Raw genomic sequence first — 24,702 nt, forward strand, 5'->3', positions numbered from 1 at the left:
CTCACCACTTATCTGGTGCCTCCTTCTGATCAGTTGTGGGATTAGCACTCAAAATCGTCACCCCTTCTTGTGGTCACATGCCATCACATTGTCTCTCTCAGGTATGCAGCTCCTCTCGTCGCTGGAACCGCAGCGTCTTCATGACGCAACCCTCCGGCTAGGTCACTCAGCATTCCCCCTTTCGGGATACAGTCCTTCAATTCTCTGTCACCCCCACAGTCTCTGCCATGCCCTCAGTGACTGGTAGAGGAACCCAAGCTCATTCACTACTACAAGTTCCAGTCCAGGGACTCTACACACAGCAGTTCTGGGCTTTCCTCTCACTGCTCCTTCCCTGGACTGCTTCCTACAGTTCCTGATTCCCCTTCTTGCCCTGGGAATAACAGTGCCAAACCTCTTCCCTTTTCCCAGCAGCAGCCCCTGTCTGTTGCAAGCTTCCTGGCTTTGAACCTGCTTGCAATCAATTCCCTGCCCCTGGCTTTCCTTCCAGATGCAGCCTGTCCTACCTGACCACCTTAACCCTTTCTAGTTCTGTGTGGAGTTGAGTTTCCATTAGAAGCCCGATTTTTGACCTCCACTCTAAAATCTACAAACAAAGGAAAGTCGCCACAGAATTGCTATGCTAGGTCTGAGGCTGACTCAGTGTTTTGTTTCAGAAGTGCAACTTTAACTCCTAATTTGCTGACTCTAATGTTTTAAAACATATAAACAATTGTTCTTGAAAGTGGTATATGTTCCGTTACAGATATGTATCTGGACCTTACCTCTGGCTTAATTTGAGTCTTGTCTTCATGTGCACCACAGCTGTAGTGCTTTAGTGAAGACTCTCCTATGCCAACAGAAGAGCTTCTCCCATTGGCATAGTTAACCCACCTCCCCAAGAAGCGGGAACTATGTTGGCGGGAGAAGCTCTCCCATTGACATAGTGCTGTCTACATGGGAGGTAGGTCAGTAAAACTATCACTCGGGTGTGGATTTTTTACACCCCTGAGTGACATAGTTATACTGATATAGGTCTGTAGTGTAGATCTGGGAACACTTTAAATGCCAAGTCTAGCACTTGGCAAGTGTTCCTTTTCTTTTGTAAGGGGTAATTTTTCCCCAAAAAGAATTGTATTTAAGTATTAAGGTATTCCTTTTACAACTAGCAATACAATAGGGCTTATGTTATCAGTCAGGCTAAGACCAAACTTCCCTTTTCATTAACTTGGCTGAAATGTCCATAAAACATGTTCTACTGACACAGTAAAATACTGTTCCACCTTGCGTCATTATCATTTTTTTGGTGTGGGAGGAGATTTAATCACGGACCTTCTGATCCTTTTCAAAAGGATTATTCTCACATTATGGATGAGCCGGGGCTGTATTGGTCAGCGTAAGTGTAAAATCAAAGTTATGATTGCTGGGTGACCAAAGTAGAAGCCATGTTTGAGTGTGGCACCACATTCTAAGATACTTTATGTGAGTTTAGTGTGAAGATAGCTATTTAATTTGAAGTGACTAAAGCATTTACACTAGGGAAATGTGAATTTTCCATTATTGGTGTTAACTGCCCATCAGCTGCCAACCCCATTTTCAGCCCCCTTTTGATTTTCTTCCAGAAGAATAAATGCCCCGTTGTTAAAAGCAATGTCAGCAGTCAGTGAACTGTTTATACTAGAGCTTCTAATGTTGCTAACAAGAGGTCGTCGTATTCTCTCAGCTAAGTCTCGCAGGAACTATTTTACAAAATAGGATTGTTGTAAAGCGAGAGCAAGTTGCATATAAAGAATATCATGGTTTAGCAGAGAAAGCTTTGAAGAGTTGCTACAAAAGGCATGTTTGTAAGGCACGTATAGAAGAGTGGACTCGCTGCAAGTGTGCCCCCTCGTGGCTAGGTGTGACATAACATCTTTGCCTTTTCTAGCATCCCCTGCTGATGGTTTTCCAGTCCTTTAGTGGTCTTTCTCTTCTCACCTTTTAGCCCTCCAGCTAGGTCACATTTTAGTTCCAGGCTCCTTTATGGTAACAAAGACCCACAAACAAAAGTCCAACAAATCACTTCAAGGACTCTGGCCTCTGACTCAGGGTCCATTGGCCCTTACCCCCATCTCTCCAGGGTCTGAATTGCCCTGATCCCCTTACTTCCAGGGGCTTCACACCACTTTTCCAGTGGGTGGTATGGGAATGCAGGCCCACACTCTATGCTGGGTTCCAGTCCAGAGAACCTAGGACGAGCAGCCAAGGTCTGCTCTGTCAGACTCGTTGCCACCACCTCTCTGGACTCCTTTGTATCATTAGTCTTTCCTCACGCCTTTTTCTCCAGCCCCTTTCTGGGTTTTTTGCAAGGACCAATACCTCCCAGAAGGTCTCCCTAGAGATCTGGTTTGTATCCCTGCGTCAGGGTCAGCCAAAGGAGCTTACTCCAGACTTGTCTCTCCAGATTTCTCCCACTTTGTAGTGCCCCGAGTGTGACAGCAGAGTTCTTGCCTTTCTCCCTGGAGCCCCTCAATGTCCGGTCCAAATGATTTACTTGTCACAGCCTCTTGCACTTAACTGCTTCTGGTATCCTGCTGGCTCAAGACAACCTGCCTCTGGCTCTAGGCTTCACTGCCCCGGCCTCCCAATCTTCCTCCTGGCTTGAGGCCCTCCAGTTTTGGCTCTAGGCCTCCCAGACTTCTCAGCCTTTAGCCAAGAGAGGAAACGCCCTCTATGCCTCATCTGGTTATCCCCCATTGCCTTCCTTCCACTGCCCTGTGCTCCTTCCTTTCTGAAGATCCAGCTCTTCCCTGTCTGTTTGATCACACTGGTCTACAATTTTTGAGAAGTCGTCTGCTTCAGAGATAAAATGTGATATTTATTATGTATTTTGATGTGCTGAATTCAAATATGACAATTAAAACAACTGGCTACTGTTTCTAAGATATTTAAGTTTTTACATTTTATGTCTATGTATATTGTAGATAGTAGAGTTTTAATCATAAATTGTAAACCTAGGTCTTTTCATGTGTTTATGGTTGCTTTACATGATAATATTTCACCTGTCCTGTTTATGTAACACTTTAAAAATCAGCAAAAGGGTTATATAAATAAAATTTATTATGAAACAAAAGGCAAAAAACTACTATGTACATAGTTTAGTCCTATTCAGTGTCTACTCGGCGCTTCTTTGCTTGTCTCTTGTATTCATTAAATGGAGCATCTCTTGTGACTGTCCAGCAATAGTCTGCAAGCATTGATGGGTTCCATTTGCCCTGATAGCCTGCCAGGAGATTCCACTGCTGTAGTCTGGAGCCCAACAGCTCTGCCTTACTCTTGGGTAGTTCCAAATTCCTGACAAGGTCATTCAGTTCACCTTGTGTGATGAGGTGTGGTTCAGAGGAGGAGGATGGGAGAAAATGTGGGTCCTGTGACATTGATCGTTCAGGACCAGAAGTTTCATCCTCTTCCTCGTCTGACTCAAGTGAGAATGATTGTGATGCATCAGGAAAAGGCAGTCCTTCTCCGTGGGGTACTGGGCGTATAGCTGATGGAAAGTTTGGATAATGCAGGTCCACTTTTTCTTCTTTGACACACCTTTCCCAACTGGAGGCACCATGCAGAAGTAACAATTGCTGGTATGATCTGTTGGCTCTCTCCAAATCATTGGCACTGCAAAAGGCATAGATTTCCTTTTCCTGTTCAACCACTGGCGAAGATTTGTTGCACAAGTGTTGCAGCATATGTGTGGGGCCCACCTCTTGTCCTGATCTCCAATTTTGCAGCCAAAATAAAGGTGATAGGCTTTCTTAACCATAGTGGTTATACTGCGCTTTTGTGATGCAAAAGTCACTTCACCACAAACATAGCAGAAGTGATCTGCACTGTTCACACAAGTACCAGGCATCTCTGCTCACTTTGGCTAAACAGAAATGTGTCCCTTTGCAAAATCAAACACTGACAAATAAGAGAGCACCACACTGTATGATTTCTAGAGCTGATATAGGGCAATTTGTTCAGCAGAGTGATGTAAGCTTCGTTATAATTGCATCATCCATGACTTCTAGGAATAACATTATGCAATTCATATAATGTATGACGCAATACTAGCTTCAGATTGCATCATTCATTGTTTTGCCTCAAAAGCAAGTACTGTCCAAACCCAGTCCTAGATTTATTCATAGATCCAGTCAAAGATGTATTTTAGTCATTTCTGGTTTAAATTGAGATCCCTTCCCTTTATAACTCACTTATCCTCCGCCATTCCCAAGTCAAGAGTCGTATATGCTGACCCAATAGCATATCTTGAAAACTAGAGCCAATCAACAATTTTAAGCATCATTTTTGTTCTCAGTGATCCAGAATTAGTAAAGTTGGACTACATTTATTTCAGAAGCATTTTGGCTGTAGAGCTGTGTCACCAGTTCTACCTTATGGCCTAATTGGGCTTAACTGTCTACTGGTTACCCTGGGTTCAGACACTCCATCACAGCATGGATAAGAAAAGCGAACTCTTTAGCAATATGCCTTTTGTTAATTGGATCACAGTTGACTTAAAAAAATACAGTTTTTTAAATTAAAATTTTGCACAGGTATCTTATGAACTAAATCCGATTCTGTTTGAAACAATCGTATATCTTTTCTAGGTGTCTGGGCAAGAACAGTTTCCTGGAGGACAAAGGATCCTAACTATTCCAATTTGGCCCCCAAGTCTAGGCATTTCACAGAGCTGTGTGTATGAGGTACAACGGCAGCGACAAGAAGAAAACACAGGTCAGTTTCTGAACAGATAAACTTAGTGGTTCTATGAAAACTTCATCCAGATTTACTGTTGAAGACCAGATATTTTTTCATTTAAAAAAATGGGCCCCAGTCTTACAAAGATGAGCTCAGTGGGACTACTCAGGGATAAAGTTTTTCACCATGCTAGGCATTTGCAGGCTTAGACCTTAGAAAAATAAATTCCTTTGAGATTAACATGCAGTAGGTGACTTGAAATATTAGAACCATTGTTGTTGGATATTTTTAAAACCTTCCATCTAAATCTACTTTTTGTCTTTATATTAAAGATTAAACATACCATTTCAAATTAGAGAGCAATTCAGATGAGCTGAATGTATGTTTCTGGGTAAAATTTTCTGGAAAGGTACAGATTTGTTTGAAGGGACTCTAATGAAACTGGGCAATTCAATCCAGTTTTTATTAATTTGATCTTTCCCATCAAAAGAAAAATAAATAACGTTTGAAGATGTTGTCCTAGGCTACTTTGCCTATAGTTTTTCTCCAGTGATCTTAATGATCTCATTTAAAACATAGATTAGAAATTCTCTGTATTTTTTGTAGGTGTAGAGAAAAAAGAAGCAAAACTGGAGCACACAGAAGAGATCATAATAGCAGCTGAAAAGTAAGTCTTCGAAAATCTGAGAAGGCTGTTTGGTGGCTCCTATTTTTTAAAAAAAGGCAAAACTAAAACCTTGAGCGTATATGGTATGATTTCAAATTACATAACTGATAAAACTGTAAGTGGTCTTCTAATTGGGTTTTGTATCTGCCTGTGTAGGTTGTTAAAAATATACATATTTACGTGCACATTATCTAATAAACACCCCCCCCCAAGACATTTTCAAAAATAGACATCACCACACCGAAACACTCATCTTCTCAAGTAAAAGTCTCAAAAATGGAGTCAGTACAGTTTTCAGAGCTAATGTAATGTTTCCTCTGACATTTTACAACTATGTTCTGGTGAGTTAGTTCCTGCACCCTTGAATTGTCAGAGCAGCTAGAGTATGTGAATAAAAATAAACTAAAATTAAATTGTATATTTCATCATTTTTATACTGGTGGTCTTACTTTCAGCAACTATACTAGTTCAAAAGCATGACTGCCTATTGTTCTCAAAAGTAATAATTGGAGAGCAGAACCCAGAAACATTTGGATTAGGATAACTAAAGGTCAAAAAATCATCTTTCATTTAAAAGTGAAAGAAAAGATAACCACAGATGGGAAAGGATTAGAATTATGTATTGTAAAGGACCATTTCTGTATGGGGCAACTGATGCATGTTGTTCCAAACTAAGGAGCTGAGGTTAAGGAAATATCAAGACTGACTACAGGGCAAGTTCCATCTCTCCTCATTTAGACAATACTTTTGACATCTGTTTACTTTTGGATATAACCAGCACTCTTTGTTTTATAGTGATGTAGCAAAGCCATAGAATTTGAGGCCAGCTGCAGAAATCTGTTTATAAGTGGCAGCTCTGTCTAGCTGTTTAAATTCTCATATTTCCTCTCATTTTGATCATTTGGGAGATGCTGATTTCTAAATGTTAATAAATATCCTTGTTGGGGAAACAAAACTGTGGTAACAAAGAGGAGATAGCTCAAATTTGATAGAACAGGAAAAAGTTTAATTATTTAAAAAACCCTCCTCCCCAAGAATTCCATATTGGACAGGCGTGGAGACAGGTACTTCCTTTCTCTTTTTAGACTCATAACTAAGTTTTTAAAAAAAAAAAAGCCTAAAAGCTTTTAAAGATTTAATATGAAAACTGCTAGTCAAACCCAAAAGTTTACTTAAAAATCAAGAGGTGGCTTCCAGTTTAGACTGGCATGGAACGACATGTGGTTAGTGTCAGGAGGAAGGAAGAATACAGTAATTACATGGTGGAAGAGCTAATCAAGATGAATCACTTAACTGAAGGTCTGGCCTACATTATAAATTTAGCTTGACTTAACTACATCATTCAGGGCTGTGAAAAATTTCACTCTCTGTGCAATGTAATTAAGCCATCCTCAGTCATGGTCGATGGAGGAATCTTTCATCAATTAGCTACTGCCTCTTGCTGAGATGGATTACTACAGTAATGGAATAACCCCTTCCATCTACACTACAGCAATACAGCTGTGCTGCTGTGCCATTTCTAGTGTAGACTGACCCTAAATCTCTTTGAAAGTCAATGGGACAGGATCCTAAGTGTTAAATCACTTGAAAATCGGACTTAGGCCATGTCTACGCTACCACTTATGTCAGCAAAACTTAGTCACTTGGTGTGAAAAAACAGACCCCTGGTTGACATACATGTTTTACTGGCAAAAGCTCTTGTGTGCACAGCGCTATGTCAGCGGGAGACCTCTCTCCTGTTGGCATAGAGCGGCTACACGAGCGATCTTGTGGTGGGTGGCACAGCTGCACTGCTGTAAGTTTGCTAGTGTAGACATGGACTCCTTTGAAAATTGTACCTTATATTCCTGCTCCAAGAAGTTAACAAGATGCAAAACATGAGAAAGTTACTTAGCACATTCAGGGGGCATTAAAAATAAAGACTGTTTATGCAGCGTGTTTGTTTTGCCATAATAACTAAATAAATGTGTTTTATTAATGACTAAGTCTTTTAGTTAGTAGCAATAATGAAGTAAAATACTTGTGTAATTCTGTTTAGGTTTCCTTCAAAATTACAACACCACTTTAGATTATCTTCAGTCTATTCTCATTACTTACCTGAAAGTGGGGTTCCAGAAGTAACAACTTGTCACTCCAGAAGTGCTGTCACTGTGGATTACATTTTCTATTCTGCAGCAAAGGATGATAGTGCTGCTCAGCCAGGTAAAGAAGCTGAATTCAAGCACTAAAGTTCTCTTAAAGAATATCTCCCTGCTGAATGATAAAGTTCAGAACTTAGCCTAAAAGGAGGCATATTGGTAAATTTCAGATCTCAAGTACACAAAGATACTAACCTCAGTGATTTACAGGTTCCCAAACATTTTGAACATGTAAACTGTTCCCTCACAGATTAAGGCTACAGTCTTAACTCTTCCTGTCCTTTATTTTCTCCCTTACTGATTCATGTTTGTTTGTTTGCTTGCTGGGATCATTGTAGTACATAGGGAATGTCCTCTGTAGAACACTGCAGTGGCCTGCACCATTTCTTTTACCAAATACTTAGACACCTATGTGGTCATCATTGTCTCCTTGACTATAAGATTCAAGGAGTTGAGGAATCCTGATGAGCATTAATTTAAAAAGTGAATACCAAGTTACTATCACTGTCATTCAGTAACCTATGTGAGCTTAGTGACTAGACCAGTGATATGATTGGTTCACGTTTTCAAGAATATGATGAACAGAGATTTCAGATGTGTTAGAGATGAGATATGAGATCTTCTGCATGAGTGGTCATGTTTAAAATTACCTTGGAGCAGCATTAGTGTTTGTCTCAAGAGATGACGTACATGGTTTTGAGATTTCTTGGTATGAGGTGAAGAATCACAATGGAGCACCGCATTTGAGTGTGTGTACCTGTGCTGCAATTTTGTGGTTGCAGTTGCAGCTAAAACTCACCAGATGGTGCAAGGAAGACATAACACATTTGGGTGGCTGCTTCATTGGTAACATTTAAATGTCAAGAACGGGTTATGTACCACTTATTGTATTTGTGGTCTTGTTTTGGGTTCCCTGAGAGACAAATTTCCATGTTTTACAATTGGCCATCTGCTTTGCTTCATCCTACATCATCATACAGGATAATGAGCCTTTTATATTGCTTGAAATCCTTTTAGTTTCACAAAACCATTATACAGTACAGCCTGGCCAGCTGAATCATTCTAGGGGTAAATCCCAGAACAGGGAGACCTGCATTCCACTCCTACCTAAAGCACAGTCTTCCAGTGTGGTCTTTTCAAATTGCTTAACCATCTGTGCCTCAGTTTTCTATACACTACCAAATGTAAAAGGAAAAATACAAGGAAATTAATCTAGCTTCAAGGACTTGCTTTTGCAATGTGCTGAAAACTTCTGCAAGGTGCCATGTGCCCTCAACTGCCCCTGACTCCAGTGTGAGTTAAGGATACTCAGCACCTTGCAAGACTGAGCCCTAAACACCTAGAATGTATATACATCTCTACCCCGATGTAACGTGGTCATGGGGAGCCAAAAATCCCTACCGCATTATAGGTGAAATGCCGTTGTATCAGGGTAGTGGCAGCAGGACTGCAGCGGTGATTTAAAGGGCCTGGGCTCCCCGCACAGCCGGAGCCCCAGGCCCTTTAAATAACCAGCAAGCCGCACTGCCACAGCCCTGGGGTAGAGGCGGCAGGGCTCTAGCGGTGACTTAAAGGGCCTGGGGCTCCCCGCAGCAGCCGGAGCCCCAGACCATTTAAAGCGCCGCTGGAGCCCTGCTGCTACTGCGCTATATGCAAACCCGTGTTGTCGGGTAGCATTATAGCAGGGTAGAAGTGTATTATGGTAGTGCCATTGCATGTCCTAATTAAGTTTGTCTTCAGTTTTGCTCTGAAAAGGGGAGTTCAAGCTCTTTGTTTTATATGAAAAACAGTGTATCTGGCACAAACTTTCAGCATATAATCTGAGTAAAACTTGAATTTTCTGAGCAGTTTCAAGAAAATTGATTAATTAGTTTCCAAGGGCTAATAAATTAAAAATTGGCCTAATAAAGAGTTCACATTTTAAGTCTCGTAATGTTTTGGGCCACATTAGCTTATAAACTACAGGTTGTAGAAAGTCTAGAGATTGTACATAGTAAGTTTGGGAGTGGAGGGGTCTCTGGAGCTAGGTCATTTTATTAATCAACCAAAAAAATGGGTTTTACTGCATAGTTGTTGGTTTATTCTATGCTTAGTTGCGGGAAATAAAGTTTGAGAACCAGCTTTTGGTTCTTTGTAGCCCAGGAGTTCTGTGGTACTGTTCAGACAGTTCAGGAGCACTCCTGAAGCAGCTGAATAGTTTCATCTATGAAGATCAAGATCTTTGCCACAGCAAATGTAGCTTTGAAGACCAGGATGTGTATGAAAAGTTCAACTTTGTCCAGGATCTGTGCTGAAGTGACTAGACTTGTCTTCAGTGCAGTCATAGTTACTAGCTTGTTAGAGCTCTGCAGAGCTTTTCAGCTGCTTGAAGAGTGAAGTTCCTGAACCAGCTGAGTAGTTTCACGGAGACCAAAAGTAGCTGCTGGTTTGTTGAAGACCAGGAGTTCTGTGAAACTGTTCAGCTGTGAAGGTCTTAAACTGTCTGCTTTTCATGGACAAAGCAATAGCTACTGTGTCAAAGGTCTTGTTTGTTTATGTATAGAAAGATCTCAACTCTCACACAAAATAGTGGATGTAATCAGCTGTGAAGTGATTTTGTGCAAATTTGTGTATAGCATCATTGTGACCAAAGCATTGTATTAAGACATCACAAGCCACTCCTCTCAGGTTGGAGTCCTCCTTCCATGTATAAGGTGGGTGTGGGTATGTATGATTTGGCTCACAACTATGTGTTTTCTGCACATACTTTTCTTCTTTTCTTTTTATGTAGGAGTCGAAGATACTTTTGATGGAGGTCTGAAGCTTCTTGGTAGATTATCACTTTTAACAGAGCAAGATCTGTGGACAGTTAATGGTCTTCCCAATGAACATAATTCTTCTGATCACCTGTCCTTACTAGCTCAGTTTAGGCTTATTGAAGAATAATTCCCAAATTATTTTTATATCTGCACTTTCCTTCACCACCTCTTCTTCCTGTAATTTTTTAAATTCAAGGACTGTCAGACTGGTTAAATTAAGTTCGCCTGCATGCTGAATTTTTAGTGTTGTGTAAAGTAGAGTTTTTAAAGAGATTTCTTTGTAAAGTTGCTTAAATTACTTTGTGGAGTCATAAAGACAAAAAGAAATGAGTTTACATTAGCTTCCTCTTTTTGATAATGGAAAATGTCTGTGCCATAGTCTGAAAATGGCATTATTTTTAAAAAAGATGTTTTTATTGTAAATCATAGTAAAATGGGTGATGATTCTTATGTACAGTGTACTTCTCTCAATCCTTCAAGCAAAAGATTGTGTTTGTAGCAAGTTTCATAATGAACTCAAAGTAGATTTCTATGTAGTTTCAAGTGTATTCTATTTCAAGTTGCTTTTGTTGCCCTTCCCAAATATCTTAATATTGGGCACAATCTTGGAGTCCCTCAGCAGGAATTTAGCTAATGCCAGGGCAGCAGGATTGAGCCTATTCTTGCAGTGTAGTAATTAGTTATGCTCTAAAAAGTGATTGTGTAATGGTTAATCTTACAAGAGTACAACATGTTTTGCTGATGTGCAGAAGCTTTAAAAAGAATCTGAAATGAAACCAAATAGGCTGAACACACAGCGGTAAAACACAGGTAGATCTGAAGGAGCTTTCATGTTTGAACACTGTGTGTGTTTGTTTGAGACAGTCTTATCTGGGAGTCAGACCTTTTGAGGTTTTGGAAGTGTTTATGGAATAGATGAGGCTGTTTTCATGAATTCATCATTTAAATATTGTAACATTACTACAGCTCCAGAATAGTCAGTATTTAATACACCATGACACAGCATACCCTACAAAACACCTAGGATTTACAGATGAAACTTTAATGTGCTACTACATTAACAAACTTCTTGGCTGAGGGGAGGACAAACAGAAATTCTTGTGATTTAAATTATATATGGATCTGTGTGTGATTGAGTTAACTAACAGAAGTGTAATTTCTAAATAGAGTTGCTGTCACTAGTGTGCTGCTAGAAAAACTGAAACTTGTACTTAATTATATTCCAATAAGCACCTGAATTCAGAAACATTTCTTTATGTTCAGTCCACTTTCATGTCCCATTTTCTGTATTTTAATTACAGAATAACCATCTTCTAGATTGTCACTTTATATTGTAAGACTTAAGCTAAACATTATTTCAGAGGAATGTGGGGCCAATGACAGTCCAATTGATTGAACTCATAATTCAGACTTAACGTTTTGGGGTGATTGGAGTTTTGGTTCTCCTTGAATGGTTTTTCCCTGATCTTTGCTAACTAGATTGTGACATAAGGATCCATCTGCATGGTGAGCTGATCTGTCTGGCTCTGTAGCCATTCATTCAGTTAATGCTGAAAAACAAATGCTAGCTATTTTATTCAAAAATAGTCAGATACTTCTTGGCATACCCAATTTTATGTGGGTTAGGGTAAAGCCTCTAAGATCTGAGACCGGTAAATGCAGCCATTGCCTGATAGCATAGCTGCATAACTTAACTATTTTTGTGAAGATGCCACAAATATCTGGCACCACATAAATCTGAAAAGGCCATCTCAGCTTGTTGTGCAAGTGCTGCATGTGGGTGATCTGTATAGGAGCAAGGGTAGATAGCAGAAAGGGTTGAAGCACTGTCACTGTGGGAGAAAGAGAGATTGCTGCTGTCTGGGACTTCTGTCCCCTGCTCTGGGGGGGCAACAGGACCCCTGATGGTACTTGCTTTTTCCTGCAAACATCCCCAGTTCTGGTCTCCCATGTTTAAGAAGGATGAATTCAAACTGGAACAGGTTCAGAGACGGGCTACTAGGATGATCCGAGGAATGGAAAACCTGTCTCATTAAAGAAGACTCAAAGAGCTTGGCTTGTTTAGCCTAACCAAAAGAGGGAGGGAGGATATGATTGCTCTTTATAAATATATCAGAGGGATAAATATCAGGGAGGGAGAGGAATTATTTAAGCTTAGTACCAATGTGGACACAAGAACAAATGGATATAAACTGGACACTAGGAAGTTTAGACTTGAAGGTTTCTAATCATTAGAGGATTGAAGTTCTGGAGCAGACTTCCAAGGGGAGTAGTGGGGGCAAAAGATATATCTGGCTTTAAGACTAAGCTTGATAAGTTTATGGAGGGGATGGTATGATGGGATAGCCTAATTTTGGCAATTGACCTTTAATTATCAGCAGGTAAGTATGCCCAGTGATTTGTGGTGGGATGGGATCTGAGTTACTACAGAGAATTCTTTCCTGGGTGCTGGCTGATGAGTCTTGTCCACATGCTCAGGGTTTAACTGATTGCCATATTTGGGGTCGGGAAGGGATTTTCCTCCAGGGCAGATTGGTAGTGGCCCTGGAGGTTTTTCGACTTCCTCTGCAGCATGGGGCACGGGTCACTTGGTGGAGGATTCTCTGCAACCGGAGGACTTCAATAACAAACCCCTAACCTATGTCTGAGTTACTGAAGTGGATGGGTGAGATTCTGTGGCCTGCATTGTGCAGGAGGTCAGAATAGATCATAATGGTCCCTTCTGACCTTAAAGTCTATGAGTCTATGTTGTCTTCCAAGGCACTCATTTGGCTCCTTCTTCCATTGCCTTTCCCATAACCTCTGCAGCTCTTAAACTGGAGTTATTAGATTATTATATAATCAACATTGACAGTAATTCCCACTTCATTTCAGTGGGTCTAATGTGCTCCGTAATGCATGGGAAAAGAGAGCCTAGCACTAAGCTTATTGGTTGTTCTGCCTGGTTCATTATATAACCTAGTGTGTTCAGAGTCAGATTTTTAGGGAGTTTGTCCGTGCTTGTTACCCTCTTTTTTTTTTTTTTCTTCTTTTGCTGCTAGGACAGATTAAGGGAGATGAGTGAACAGTGAATTTATAGTGCTTGGAAACAGTAAGAGGTTATACATGGAGTATCACACAAGCACATATTAGTGTTTGTATATACTTCATGTGTTCAGGTATTGAACTCCATACACTTGTACTCTGATTCATGGTGGAGTCTCTTTCCTGTATTTTTTTTTTTAAGGTGGCTATGGGTAGAATTTGATAAATTTTCCCTGTTTTTAAAATGGTTCAGCTGTGGGGTTTAAAGAACACTGGGAAAGTCTCCAGCTTTATACAATTGAAGTGAGGAAAGGGTGAGAGCAAGGCCCTTTTTACTCTTCATGTATTAGTGCTAGAGTCTCTGGCAAACAGCTGACTCAGACTTGCACACTGTGTTTAACGGTGGTGTTAAGTACTCTAGAGCTCCTTGAATATCCTTTACATGAGGACAATTGAATATCCTTTACATGAGGACAATTGAAACATTTTCACTAAAAATGTCTGCTGCCTAAGAGAAACTAAAGATTTCCACTAAAGTTGGAGGTCTGTCAGTTATTTATCTAAGTCGCATGATAAAGCTAAATCAATTTATTTTAATAAAGATGTTGCAATAAAAACATGACCTTCCTAACAACCATACAAGATGATGGGGTTGCAAATACAGGCTGTTCCCCCAATTAAGTGAGACGGGCAGACTGACAGTTATGTTACAGGATAGGTGGTATATAGCCTACTTACGTTTTCAACTGTCACACCTGTCCCACACTTACTGAGCTGGAACAATTTGTGCTAAGCCACTGCTCAGGCTCAACTAGTGGCAGAGTTCTTGTATTTTAATGGCTGAAAATAAGAGGCATGAAAAACAAGAGCTACCTTATCACTGACAAGCCCTAGGTTATTTGTAGAGCAACACTACTCCCCATACAATTTTAGCAATGTGTTGCAACTCACCACTAACCCATCACATCACCACACACAACATTAGGCTGCTGCATAACAAGCTGGGATGCAGTATGATACAATATCTTTCTCCTAACTCCTGCCTTCATAGGGGAAGGGCAGGCTGAGATCTCCTTTTCTTCTAGCAGCGAGTGGCTTCAAGTTCTTCCCAAGGGCCTGTTCTTTTTGAACCTTCCACTTGTGGCTTTGTAACAGGCAGTGCTGATACAAGCCAAGGCCCTAGCTGTACCGAAACATTTTCAGGTTTTGGTACACTCTATGCACATACTTGTCAGCACCAGCTCCCATACTGCTGTAATCCATACCAACCTCCTAGTTCATACAAGGGATTATAGACCAGACAAACTTAAACAGAAAATAGTTCAAAGGAAAAAAATGTTCATGCTTAAAAATGGAGTTTCCTCCTCCATTCCACCTCCCTGTCCTACAAAGCAAAATCCTGGTTCGGTAGAAAGAGGACTTTTTTCTTCTATCCCTACAGGATAGTGGAGCCAAGCCAAGGCATGAACTATGTACAGTGCTAGTCTGTATCTGGTCACAGTTTTGAAAGATGTTATTGTTTACCAATTTAACAAGCCAGACACTTCAGAAAGTAAAAGCTTAGCCTAGTTTTTATCTGACAGACAGCTATTTGGTGCTGCTCGAACTGCAATGTACATACATGCAGGCTGTAGCAAGGAAGGCTTGTTAATCTTAACAGCCAGTTAACCAAAGATGTTGAAGGAAGATACCTGCCTGCCTCAAGGACATTCCCTCCTGCCCAAATTTAAGCCAACAAGGCCACTAATTCTGTTCTGCTTCATTAGCATATATTAGCAAAGAACCTGAATTACTTCCTTCCCTCTTCAAGAGACAACCCTTGTCTGGTGACAGTGCCTTAGGGATAGACAAGAGACTTTACTGTAAGTAAGAGCACAGCAGCAGCAGCTGTTCATAGGGAGCTGTAGCATTCGGTACTCATGAAAGATGCTGAGTGAGTGGTGGCTATTGTTCCAGAGAGATTTCAAGCAAATGACACTGTCTCCTTTCAGTTTCTTGGCAGGTGCCATCACTAGGGGAAACAAGAACCCACCATATGACTAAGGGCTTAATGTGTAGGGTACTTTGTGCCAAATATTGGTTGGCTGATTTAATATTGAAGATTTATGATGACATTTTGCATCAACCCCTCCTCCATTCTGGTGTTACTAGCTTACAATGACAATCAAAGAGTGACTGCTTTAAAAACACTTTCCCCACAATGCCTGTACAATTTAGTTCATACTACTACCTGTACATTAACACATTCCAAAAATGATAATAGGCTATTAAAAAAGACCAAGACATTTTATTAAAGTTCCATGCTGCACATAAACATACAAGTGATGAGAAAAGCAAGACTCAGAGCCATGCACATGTATTCGTCCAGAATATCGTTTGCCAAGTTTGCAATGAGCTAGAAAAATCGGCAGTTGGAATCACAGTTTTAAAGGTAAGACAAAAATGCAAGTGCAAGAGCAAATTTGAAGAGAATGAATAAAATTCACTTGTACTTCAAAACAAACAAACCAAGTACAAAATAATGTCACAGCTTTATAGCTTAGAAAAGCTTCGGTGTAGCAAGTTAGATGTTCAGATAAACCACATAAGCCAAAACACTCTGGATGCTGGTAAAATCACATCATCAAGTTGGAAGAAATAGTCAGGGTACTGTAGAAAAACAAATATTTTTTCAAAATCAAGTATATCTAATGGCACCAAAGTACAGTTAAAAATCAAGGCTTCTGTTGCTTAACTAAACCTTATTTTCCTTATCACTTCATTAATGAGGAACCTGTTGTGTAAGCTAACAGTTGGCTTATGCTTACAAGGTCACAAAACACTGAGCAGTACACATTGTTTTAGAACTGAAATTCTATTGATCATAATGGCTTAAAATTTTACACTAATACAAACCATGATTTTTTCCCCCCATTCTTTACCCCCACACCTAACCTCCCTCACACCCCCATCCTATTCAAAACCTATTTTAAAGCAATAAGACGATAAATACACAAAACGGAAAGGTTGTGGGCTGTAATGAAGCCTTATGTTTCACTACAAGGAACCCTCTCCAGAACACAGGAAAAGGAAATCCTCTAAATTCAGTCAGGTCATCATCATCACCTGTGCTGTTCTTCAGACAGAGGGGGAATAGTTTTCAGTAACCAAAATGAAATGTGAATTATGAGAAGAACTTACCAGCTGTGGTTTTTTTTTGTTTGGTATTGGGGGCATAACTTAAAAAAAAAAAGTGAGGAAACACATAACCTCAATCTTGCAATGAGCTCCAAACATATCTGCAGCAAACCCAGCCCATTTCAGTGGAGCCCTGTTCAATTGTATCAGGACCTGCCAGGGCTTGTTGCCAGACTGGGGCCTTAATTTATTCTCTAGTCATTTTGTAGCTTATTTCACGATTGTGTATTGCAAAAATTCCATGATTTTATAAAAAGTCATGCCCTCTTCCTCCAGGCATAAGGAAGGCCAGAGGACAGATCAGTACATTATTCAGTGTTTATGCAATAGCTTGCTTGGGGAAATATTTCCATCTGACATTACAGTAAATTAACTGCCTTAGTACTTTTACTTTATAATAAAATTCACCTCTCTCTGCCCCCCCAAAATGACTATGGCCTTGCACCTGCATTCACACCTGTGTAAAGTGAGTAGTCATGCTTACACCATGCACATATAAAAATGACTATGCAAGCTGCAAGGCATGAAAAATCAGACTCCAACGTTGGGGACTGACTTCTTTTAATAACGAAATATTCATTACAAATCTTGGACTCCTACTTCTCATAGTATTAAAGCTTTATCCATATACATCTCGTATGATAGAGGTATATTGGAGTCTTTTGAGTGGTCTCATGTACAACTGGAATCAAACTGAAAGCTGTATTTAATGGAAGCTATATTAATGTTTAACACACACTTATGTTGTATTGTCATCTTGTCCTGTGCTATCTAAGTATTTGCCCACTACACAGTATGAAAAGCTTTCCCATGCAGGACTGTTTTCTTCAAATAACTGTTGGCATTCCCACCTGCTTCTGTACGCATTTGAACACTGGCTCATTCAGTGTTCCAAAGCCTTAGTACTTACTAGAATCTTACTATGTTTATCTTTTTATTACCTCTCCACCTCATCTCCTCAGAAAATCCAAAGGACAAAAGGCACCAATGCCCCATGTTTCTGGCTTGTTTGTTTTTTAAAAAACTTAAAAAAAAATAAAAAAGCATGGCTTACCGTATACAAGCTAGATTTTCAGAGCAGCTCAGCTCCCATTTATGCACCTAAATGAAGTGGTTAAACTTTCAAGTACTCAGCACCCACTAACTCCCAGAGTTCAATGAACTTGTAGGTGCTGAGCACTTTGAAAAATCTAACTACTTCCATTAGGTCCCTAAATGGGAGCTGAACTGGTTTGAAAATCTAGCCATACATCCGTAGTGCTAGTTAAATCCATCAGTAAAAAGGACACCATAAGGAGGAAGGAGATAGACAAACAAACTTGTTCTTGACAAAAATATGTGAAAAATCAACTATTATTGCTACGCTTACTCTAACAAGAATCTTTTTAAAGGTCACTAAGTTACTGTAATGCATATAAAGGAGAACCTTCCCTAGCTAAGTTGTGATGTCTGATCTTAATGTAAGACACAAAGGCATCATCCCCTTAAACTAGTCAACCTTGAAAGACAAATGATTCAAAATTACACACACACGGATAGAAAAGTAAACTCTCAAGGAAGCCTATTGATTCTGACACTTCCTCATGAGTCTGAGACTGTACACACAGTTTGACTGTTAATACAGTGCAAATGCTAGTCTCTACAACACAATGATCTCCAGGTCTTGTGCTTTAACACGGTAGTCTGCAAAGTTTAAAAAAAAATTAAGAAATTGTAAAAATTCATTGTTGGTCAGTTATTAAAAAAACCAATAGAAACCTCAACTGGTTCTCTGTATTTCTAAGACACTTGCATATAAATCAAACTTTACACTTTTTCATAGGCATGCACATAGTAAAGAGTGGCAGGGTGCATCTAATGCAGTAATATAGTACTCTCAGAAACGCTGGAAAACAGTACAAATTGGTTATAAAATTAAAATTGTCAGTTTTGCATATCTCATATACTGAGGTAATAGACACTTTAAAAAGTCACATCCACCTCTGCACTGCTATTTTATTGCTGAATAAAAAATATTGACTTGATGTTTAAACCAACTGCACCCCAGCACGTTAACACTAACGAGAAATATTTCATTTTATCACCACTCCTAATACTACCAATGGAGCACAATATTCAAAGCCAATTAAATAGAGTAAACAATTATTTAAATTAAAAAAAACAAAACCAAAAACACCACAGTAGTTCCCTCCTGTTTGATGCGGGGAAGAAATCCTGTTGAAGATAATTTAGTTTTTCATTGATGTCACTTAATGAATTAAAAAAAATAATACTGCAGTCATTCTAGAATTTCTATTTTCTAGGTGAAACTTTAAATAAAATCCACAAGTTCTTAATAAATAGTCCCAGTTTCTCTTCTTTTTTCCCCCACCCCCTTCCTTCAACGGGGCATAGGGTAATGTGCAGTGAGAAGCACCATGGAAGCCCTCCATCTGGCCTATGGCTTTGTTAGATGCGTAGTTGATAGCCCACTTCATTCAATGTAGTGAGATCACCCACTTTCTTGTCCATCACTGCAGGCCTGCAATCAAAGAGGGAAGAGGTGGTCAGTGTTCAGCATTTCTTTGACACAGATTTCAATTGCACAAACACCACTGCAAAAAACAAAACTAATGGAACAAAGTATCTTGTCAATCTAATATGAAAACAGGACTAAACTTTTTTTGTTGAATGAACTAATTATGCAGAATGCAGCCATGTTATCATCTTGACATTGTGATGGCAGGAAGATAAGAGCCGCATGCAGAGACTCGGGGAACAGTAGGTAAATCCTGGGCGTTGCCCGCTTCTTTGCAAGGATTTAACCATTACATAGATATAAACATTAAACAACAAAAAATCTCAGAAAAATACAGGATTTATTTAGAAAAAGTGAGAGGAAGAGAGATACTCAGGTCAGCCTCTTCAGACATCATCATCTCCTTTTTTCTGGTGAATACTATTTAACCTATTCTAATTAATTGGATCAATAAAATTGGGGGTTCTTTTGGTTGGCATATCATATACTAACCCGTCCTTTTTCTTGTGACACTCTCTCTGCCGCATACTTTGGACAAAACTTGCCAATTGAGTTGTAACTGGAGCAGTTCACTTTTGACTATTAGCTGTTCATTTAAGATGCATAGTTTCTGCTCTTTGAAGGTGAGGGTAGAAAACCACATTTCTACTATGAACTCATATAGCTTTTGAGATCTGGGAACCTTGTGAGTAGCTAATGCTCCTCTGACTATTCACAAATTGAACAGTTTATTCACTAATCTTTCTACAACTAGCTCTATAAATAGTTTCATCCTCTTCTGAATTGTTACCCTGTGTCCCATCTTATTTAGCTTTTAAACACTTTGCAGAAAGGAAAAAAAGTGTATTAATATGGGCCCAATCACCTGTGAGAGAGGATTAAGCCTGAGAAGGTCTCTGCAAGGTTTTTGTTGAGGTTTTTCATATATTCCTTCAGAGAGGATAGGGCCATAGCTCCATCTCCCACAGCCTGTGCAGACCCCAGACAACCAGTAGGAGATTAGCTCTGTGTCCATGAAGGCCAGCACTCTGGCTCTGCTGCCTCAGCCTTAAAGAGGAAATCGCAGCAGTTGGTTCAGTAGTGCCTGGAGTTGTATTAATTTTCTTCTTCTGCAAGTCTGGGGTGGGTGGGATGATTCTCTTGGGCCTGCCCACCACTTACCAACCTGCCTACTCCCACCAGCCCTCCTATTTGTGAATCCCAGTACCTGCAACATACATGAGGTTTGGGGGGAAAAGGCAGGGGAACATTAACATGCAGGCACCAGAGCCACCTTTCTTTTCCCATGGTGAGGGGACTGACTTGCACCGAGGGTCCCTTCCATGTGGATTATGGGGCTACATTCAGGCCTTGTAACTGTGCTATATAAATACTGTATGAGCAGCTCTGATCTTCCTGGCCTAACATGTCCATCACATGTCCACAATTCCTGTTGGAATTGTGACTAAAATGGCAGTCACAGGCACTAACCAGCTCCTCAGTTCATACTGATTGTGAAACATCTTCAGGTATTTTTAAATACTGCTTTAAAGTCTCCTTGTATATCCTAATGAAGTACATCAATCTCTAGGCTTCTAGAGCAACACAAGCTACTACAGTTTTCCTGTCAACCTCTAATCAAAGTCAGTCTCACTAGAGATGCATGTTATTACACTCACATAACATGCATTTATTAAAATATCACGTAATATTAGCTGAGAAGACAATATATTTTGTAAGCTGACATTTAGCAGCACAGCTACTGGTGCTGGCTCTTGAATTACATCCAGTCCGTACCTCTTCCCCAGACTAAAAGTGAAACACTGGTTTCCAGTTTCATAAAGATGAATCAGAATTACCAGCCCCTCTGCTTTGGGTTGAGCAGAAAGAACAGAACCAAACAAGGGACCATCATGTGCTAACATCACTTTACAGTTTAGAGGATTTTTTTTAGCTTTTTCCTTGTAAAATCTTCCAAAAGGATAAAAACTTAACTTTTTATTTAAATGTATAATTAAATATGCACCACCCTATAGCTTTGAACTGAATATGGGCCTGATTCCTTCCTTATATCAGTATTACACTGGTATGACTCCACTGATTTCAGTGGAGCTACTCTAGATTTATGCCAGTGAAAATAGATGTGAATCAGACTGCAAAGGCCTGATCCTGCAAACAGTGCCTGGCATAGTGCTCAGCATCCACTCACTACTGGATATACAGCTCAGCAAGCTGTATATCCAGTAGTGAGTGTCTGCAGGATTAAGCTCCAATTTAAATAAAACTAAAAATTAATCTGAAATAACTCCCATTTGAGAGGTTTTCAGTGCAAAACTAAGTAAGGGGGGAGATTCTGCATGGCTCCATCCAGCTGGATTGTCTAATTAGATGTTTTCATGGATTAATCTCTCTCTATTGTATTTCGCTTGTAACTATACTAAATGCACAGAATTAACTCAAGATTATCTTCTGAAAGCCTGGATTAGCATTCTGCTCTTTTAGGAAAATACAAAACTCATTAAACTGTAATGAACAATGGAAGGAACAGAAGCTATTCTATTTGGATGTGTATACACTGGGCTTGGAGGTACCCTGTCACTGTGAAAGGCCTGAACCTAACAATGTAATAGGAGCCAACATTTCAGAACACTCCCTCCGTTGGTGCATCCACAGCATTGCACACATAATGTGGTCTTATTAAGCACTAGCATGCAGGTGAAAGGTTGGGTAGATATGGGGCAGCTCTAGCAGGGACCCATGGGTGCAATTTAACTCAGAAAAAAAATCAGGATTAATCAATGTGCACTGGGTGCACTGGGTGCACTGCAAAGGGCCACTTAGGTTTGGCCCAGCCGCCCTTCTGTCATGACAGAATGGCTGCTGGGCCAAATTTGACTGAGTGATGATGTGATCTGGCACATAGGGTCACAGCACCACTCAGCTTTCATGCCTGACCCAGCAGGGCCCAGATCCCACTGGATTCATTTAATTGGGCCTGAGGCAACCCAGCAGGCCAGGAGCCTAGAGGTAGGAGTGGGGTCTGAGGTACTACTCCCACCAGCGGTGGGGCCAGAGCTCGGCGAGACAGAACCAGGAGCAGCCACCCAGCCGCACGCAGGGCACAGCATCCCCATCCCTGCAGAGAGGGCAGCAACCCCACAGGTCTGGCCCCTCTGAAATCCCTTCCCCCAACCCCGAATCTGTTTAATTGTGAGGCTACTGTGTCCCTGGGATGTATATAATCCACTTAGAAACGGAAGGTCACACATTAGCTCAAGCTCAGGAAAATGTTGTAGTGAAAACATTTCAGCTTCAGTTCGCTGAGTCTCTTCCCAGGAGAGGCCTATATAATTTTACTGTCAACAAAGAGCAGTCTGTAATAACAGCTTGCCATCAGCAGGTGAACCCTCTCCAGCGAATGCCAGGATCTTATTCAGTCTCTACCCGCTAATAATGTAGCTCAGCCTAAGATGGGTATTGTGTGTCATGAAGGGCCTCTCTACTCAGTAATTGGCTATAATTAGAGCATGCAAATAAAAGATTCATAAAGAGATAAGATGCACAATGCCCATATCCACTCTCTAGCTGTTCATTGTTTGGTTAGGAGCACAGGTGCCTAAAACATTTTTTGCTAGATGAATAAATTTGAGGCCATCTCAAAACAGCTAGGTTCTTCCCAGCCAAAAAAGGAGGGAGTGCACAAGTTTCCTTTATGTATTTCCTTCCCTGCACATTAACTAACTACACATTAACTAACCTTTGAAAACCCTCTTACCCCTACAGGACCAGCGTACTCTCCATCAGTCCTCCCAAGTGACTTACTAAGTGGCACTAAACTCACCTCTTTGCCCCTTCACTTCCCTCCCGTCCCAAGTCTGATAGCTCCAGTTACAATAGGCAGGAACCAAGAGTCGTTTGGCCACAGAGGGGAGCAGGCTCAGAAAGCAAGGGGCTGCTGGATTTGGAAGGGATGGTCTTCCAACAAGAGGCTACTTACAGCATCAGAACCATCTGCAGGGCAGTTCCACAGTGGCTTGGCTGAAAAGAGGAAAGTGGCCAGTGCTCAAGCTGCCATAACTGCGAGTCTGTGTCCTAAGAGTTAGTGTGGTTTTAAAACAAGGCCTGGATTCTGCTCACTCACATCAGTTTTACACCAATGTAACTCCACTGGCTTAGTTACTCCTGATTTACCCCAGTGTAAATGAGAGCAAAGTCAGTCTCCACGGGCCAGATACTAAAGTGTTTAGGTGCCTAAAGACAGAGACAGGCATCAGGAGGATAGCAGTTGAGGTGCTTCTGAAAATTCCACTATGTGCCTATCTTCATCTTTAGGCACCTAAACACCTTTGAAAATCTGGCCCCTGGTGACTACAGTGAACCACAAGCCAGTGTAAACAGACTGTATAACGAGGGGAAGGAGCAGCATTTAACAGCAGCTTCTTCAGCCTTTACCTAACCCAGGTATGTCAATCAGGCATCTTTACTAAGAGGGCGGCTTTCCAAAGGAGCGGCTGCAACTCCCCTAAAAGTCATGAGCAGCAGCGAGTACTATGCACCTCTGAAAAGCAGGACTCTTAGGTGCTTGAATACAGACTTAGGTATTCATGTTGAACATTTTTTAAATTCTCTTTCTCTGATGGTGGAAAAGTGCCTCTGTTCAAGATCAACCCTTGCAGCTTGGTCTTTGTGGAAAGGCCCAGGTAGACTACACACAGATTTAGGAAGGCCACCGTGTGCACACATACAGCTCTTGAGGTTTTCCTCATATCGTATGTCCAGTCAATCTACCTTCCAGGTTGAATGGCAGCCCTGACATTCCTCCTTCGTGGTATGGCAGCTGCAGACTACTGGCGGAATTCAGGTCAATAGGCTAAACATCCAAAGTTACTATGTAAATAAAGACATTCCAAACCTAATCACGGTTGGCACTTGGGTGACTTTTCTCCTCCTCTTTCTCCTATGGAAGCTGTCTAAGGCCTCATCTACACTGGCACTTTACAAGCGCGGCAACTTTCTTGTTCAGGGGGGCGAAAAAACATACCCCTGAGTGCTACAAGTTTCAGCGCTGTAAAGTGCCAGTGTAGACAGTGCTACAGCGCTGGGAGCTACGCCCCTCGTGGAGGTGGGTTGATTATAGCCACAACTACACAGCTATGTTAAAGTGAAGACATGCCCCAAGTCCAGTCTGCCCTGGGGGACCACAGCACTGCCTGGAATCTCTACAGCACTACATGCTGCAGCCCAGTCCCCAATACACTGCCTACTGCTGCATGCCCCCTAGGCAGCACTTGGAGGGCAGAGGGAGGCTCAGAGGGCAGCCTTAGAGCTGTCTTTCCCTGTTCCTGTCCTGAGGGAATCCTCCCCGTAGCTGGATACTGAACTTCAGAGCCCCTTCTTTATGCCACTAGTGTAGAGGAGCCGGAGCAGGAATGAAAACTCATGCAAGGACTCTCAAATCCCTGCTCTAATCAGATCAGCTGTCTAGTTACAAGTCATTACACAGTCCAAGGCTTTATTTTACTATGACGATATGTAATACCATTAGAGATGGAGCACAAAGAACACCGTGCAAGAGCAGGGTCCTGGGCAGGTGTGCGTGTTTCTGCAGACCATGGAGTCACCACATGACTCCAGTGGGTCAAAGCTAGACTACTTTTATTTCACTTGTCCTTTCATATTACATAAATTAAGCAATAAGAAGGGAGC

At 40.9% G+C, this 24,702-nt stretch overlaps 2 protein-coding genes across 5 annotated transcripts in view; one reads left to right on the plus strand and one right to left on the minus strand.

Annotated features, from left to right (window-relative positions):
• Nucleotides 1-10,748, plus strand: part of ANGEL2 (angel homolog 2) — a 34,568-nt gene extending 23,820 nt beyond the window's left edge. For all 4 annotated transcript variants that reach the window (XM_050950226.1, XM_050950227.1, XM_050950228.1 and 1 more), the window contains 4 exons: nucleotides 4,605-4,731; nucleotides 5,302-5,362; nucleotides 7,401-7,564; nucleotides 10,271-10,748. In XM_050950226.1, the coding sequence (XP_050806183.1) occupies nucleotides 4,605-4,731; nucleotides 5,302-5,362; nucleotides 7,401-7,564; nucleotides 10,271-10,425 (507 nt within the window). In that variant the 3' untranslated portion in view covers nucleotides 10,426-10,748. The remainder of the gene's footprint in view (nucleotides 1-4,604; nucleotides 4,732-5,301; nucleotides 5,363-7,400; nucleotides 7,565-10,270) is intronic.
• Nucleotides 10,749-15,593: 4,845 nt separating this feature from the next.
• Nucleotides 15,594-24,702, minus strand: part of VASH2 (vasohibin 2) — a 66,911-nt gene continuing 57,802 nt past the window's right edge. The window contains exon 8 of the mRNA XM_050950252.1: nucleotides 15,594-19,020. Coding sequence (XP_050806209.1) covers nucleotides 18,948-19,020 — 73 coding nt within the window. The 3' untranslated portion in view covers nucleotides 15,594-18,947. The remainder of the gene's footprint in view (nucleotides 19,021-24,702) is intronic.

The sequence above is a fragment of the Gopherus flavomarginatus genome, chromosome 4 (genome assembly GCF_025201925.1).
Source record: "Gopherus flavomarginatus isolate rGopFla2 chromosome 4, rGopFla2.mat.asm, whole genome shotgun sequence".
Classification (NCBI taxonomy): Eukaryota; Metazoa; Chordata; order Testudines; family Testudinidae; genus Gopherus; species Gopherus flavomarginatus.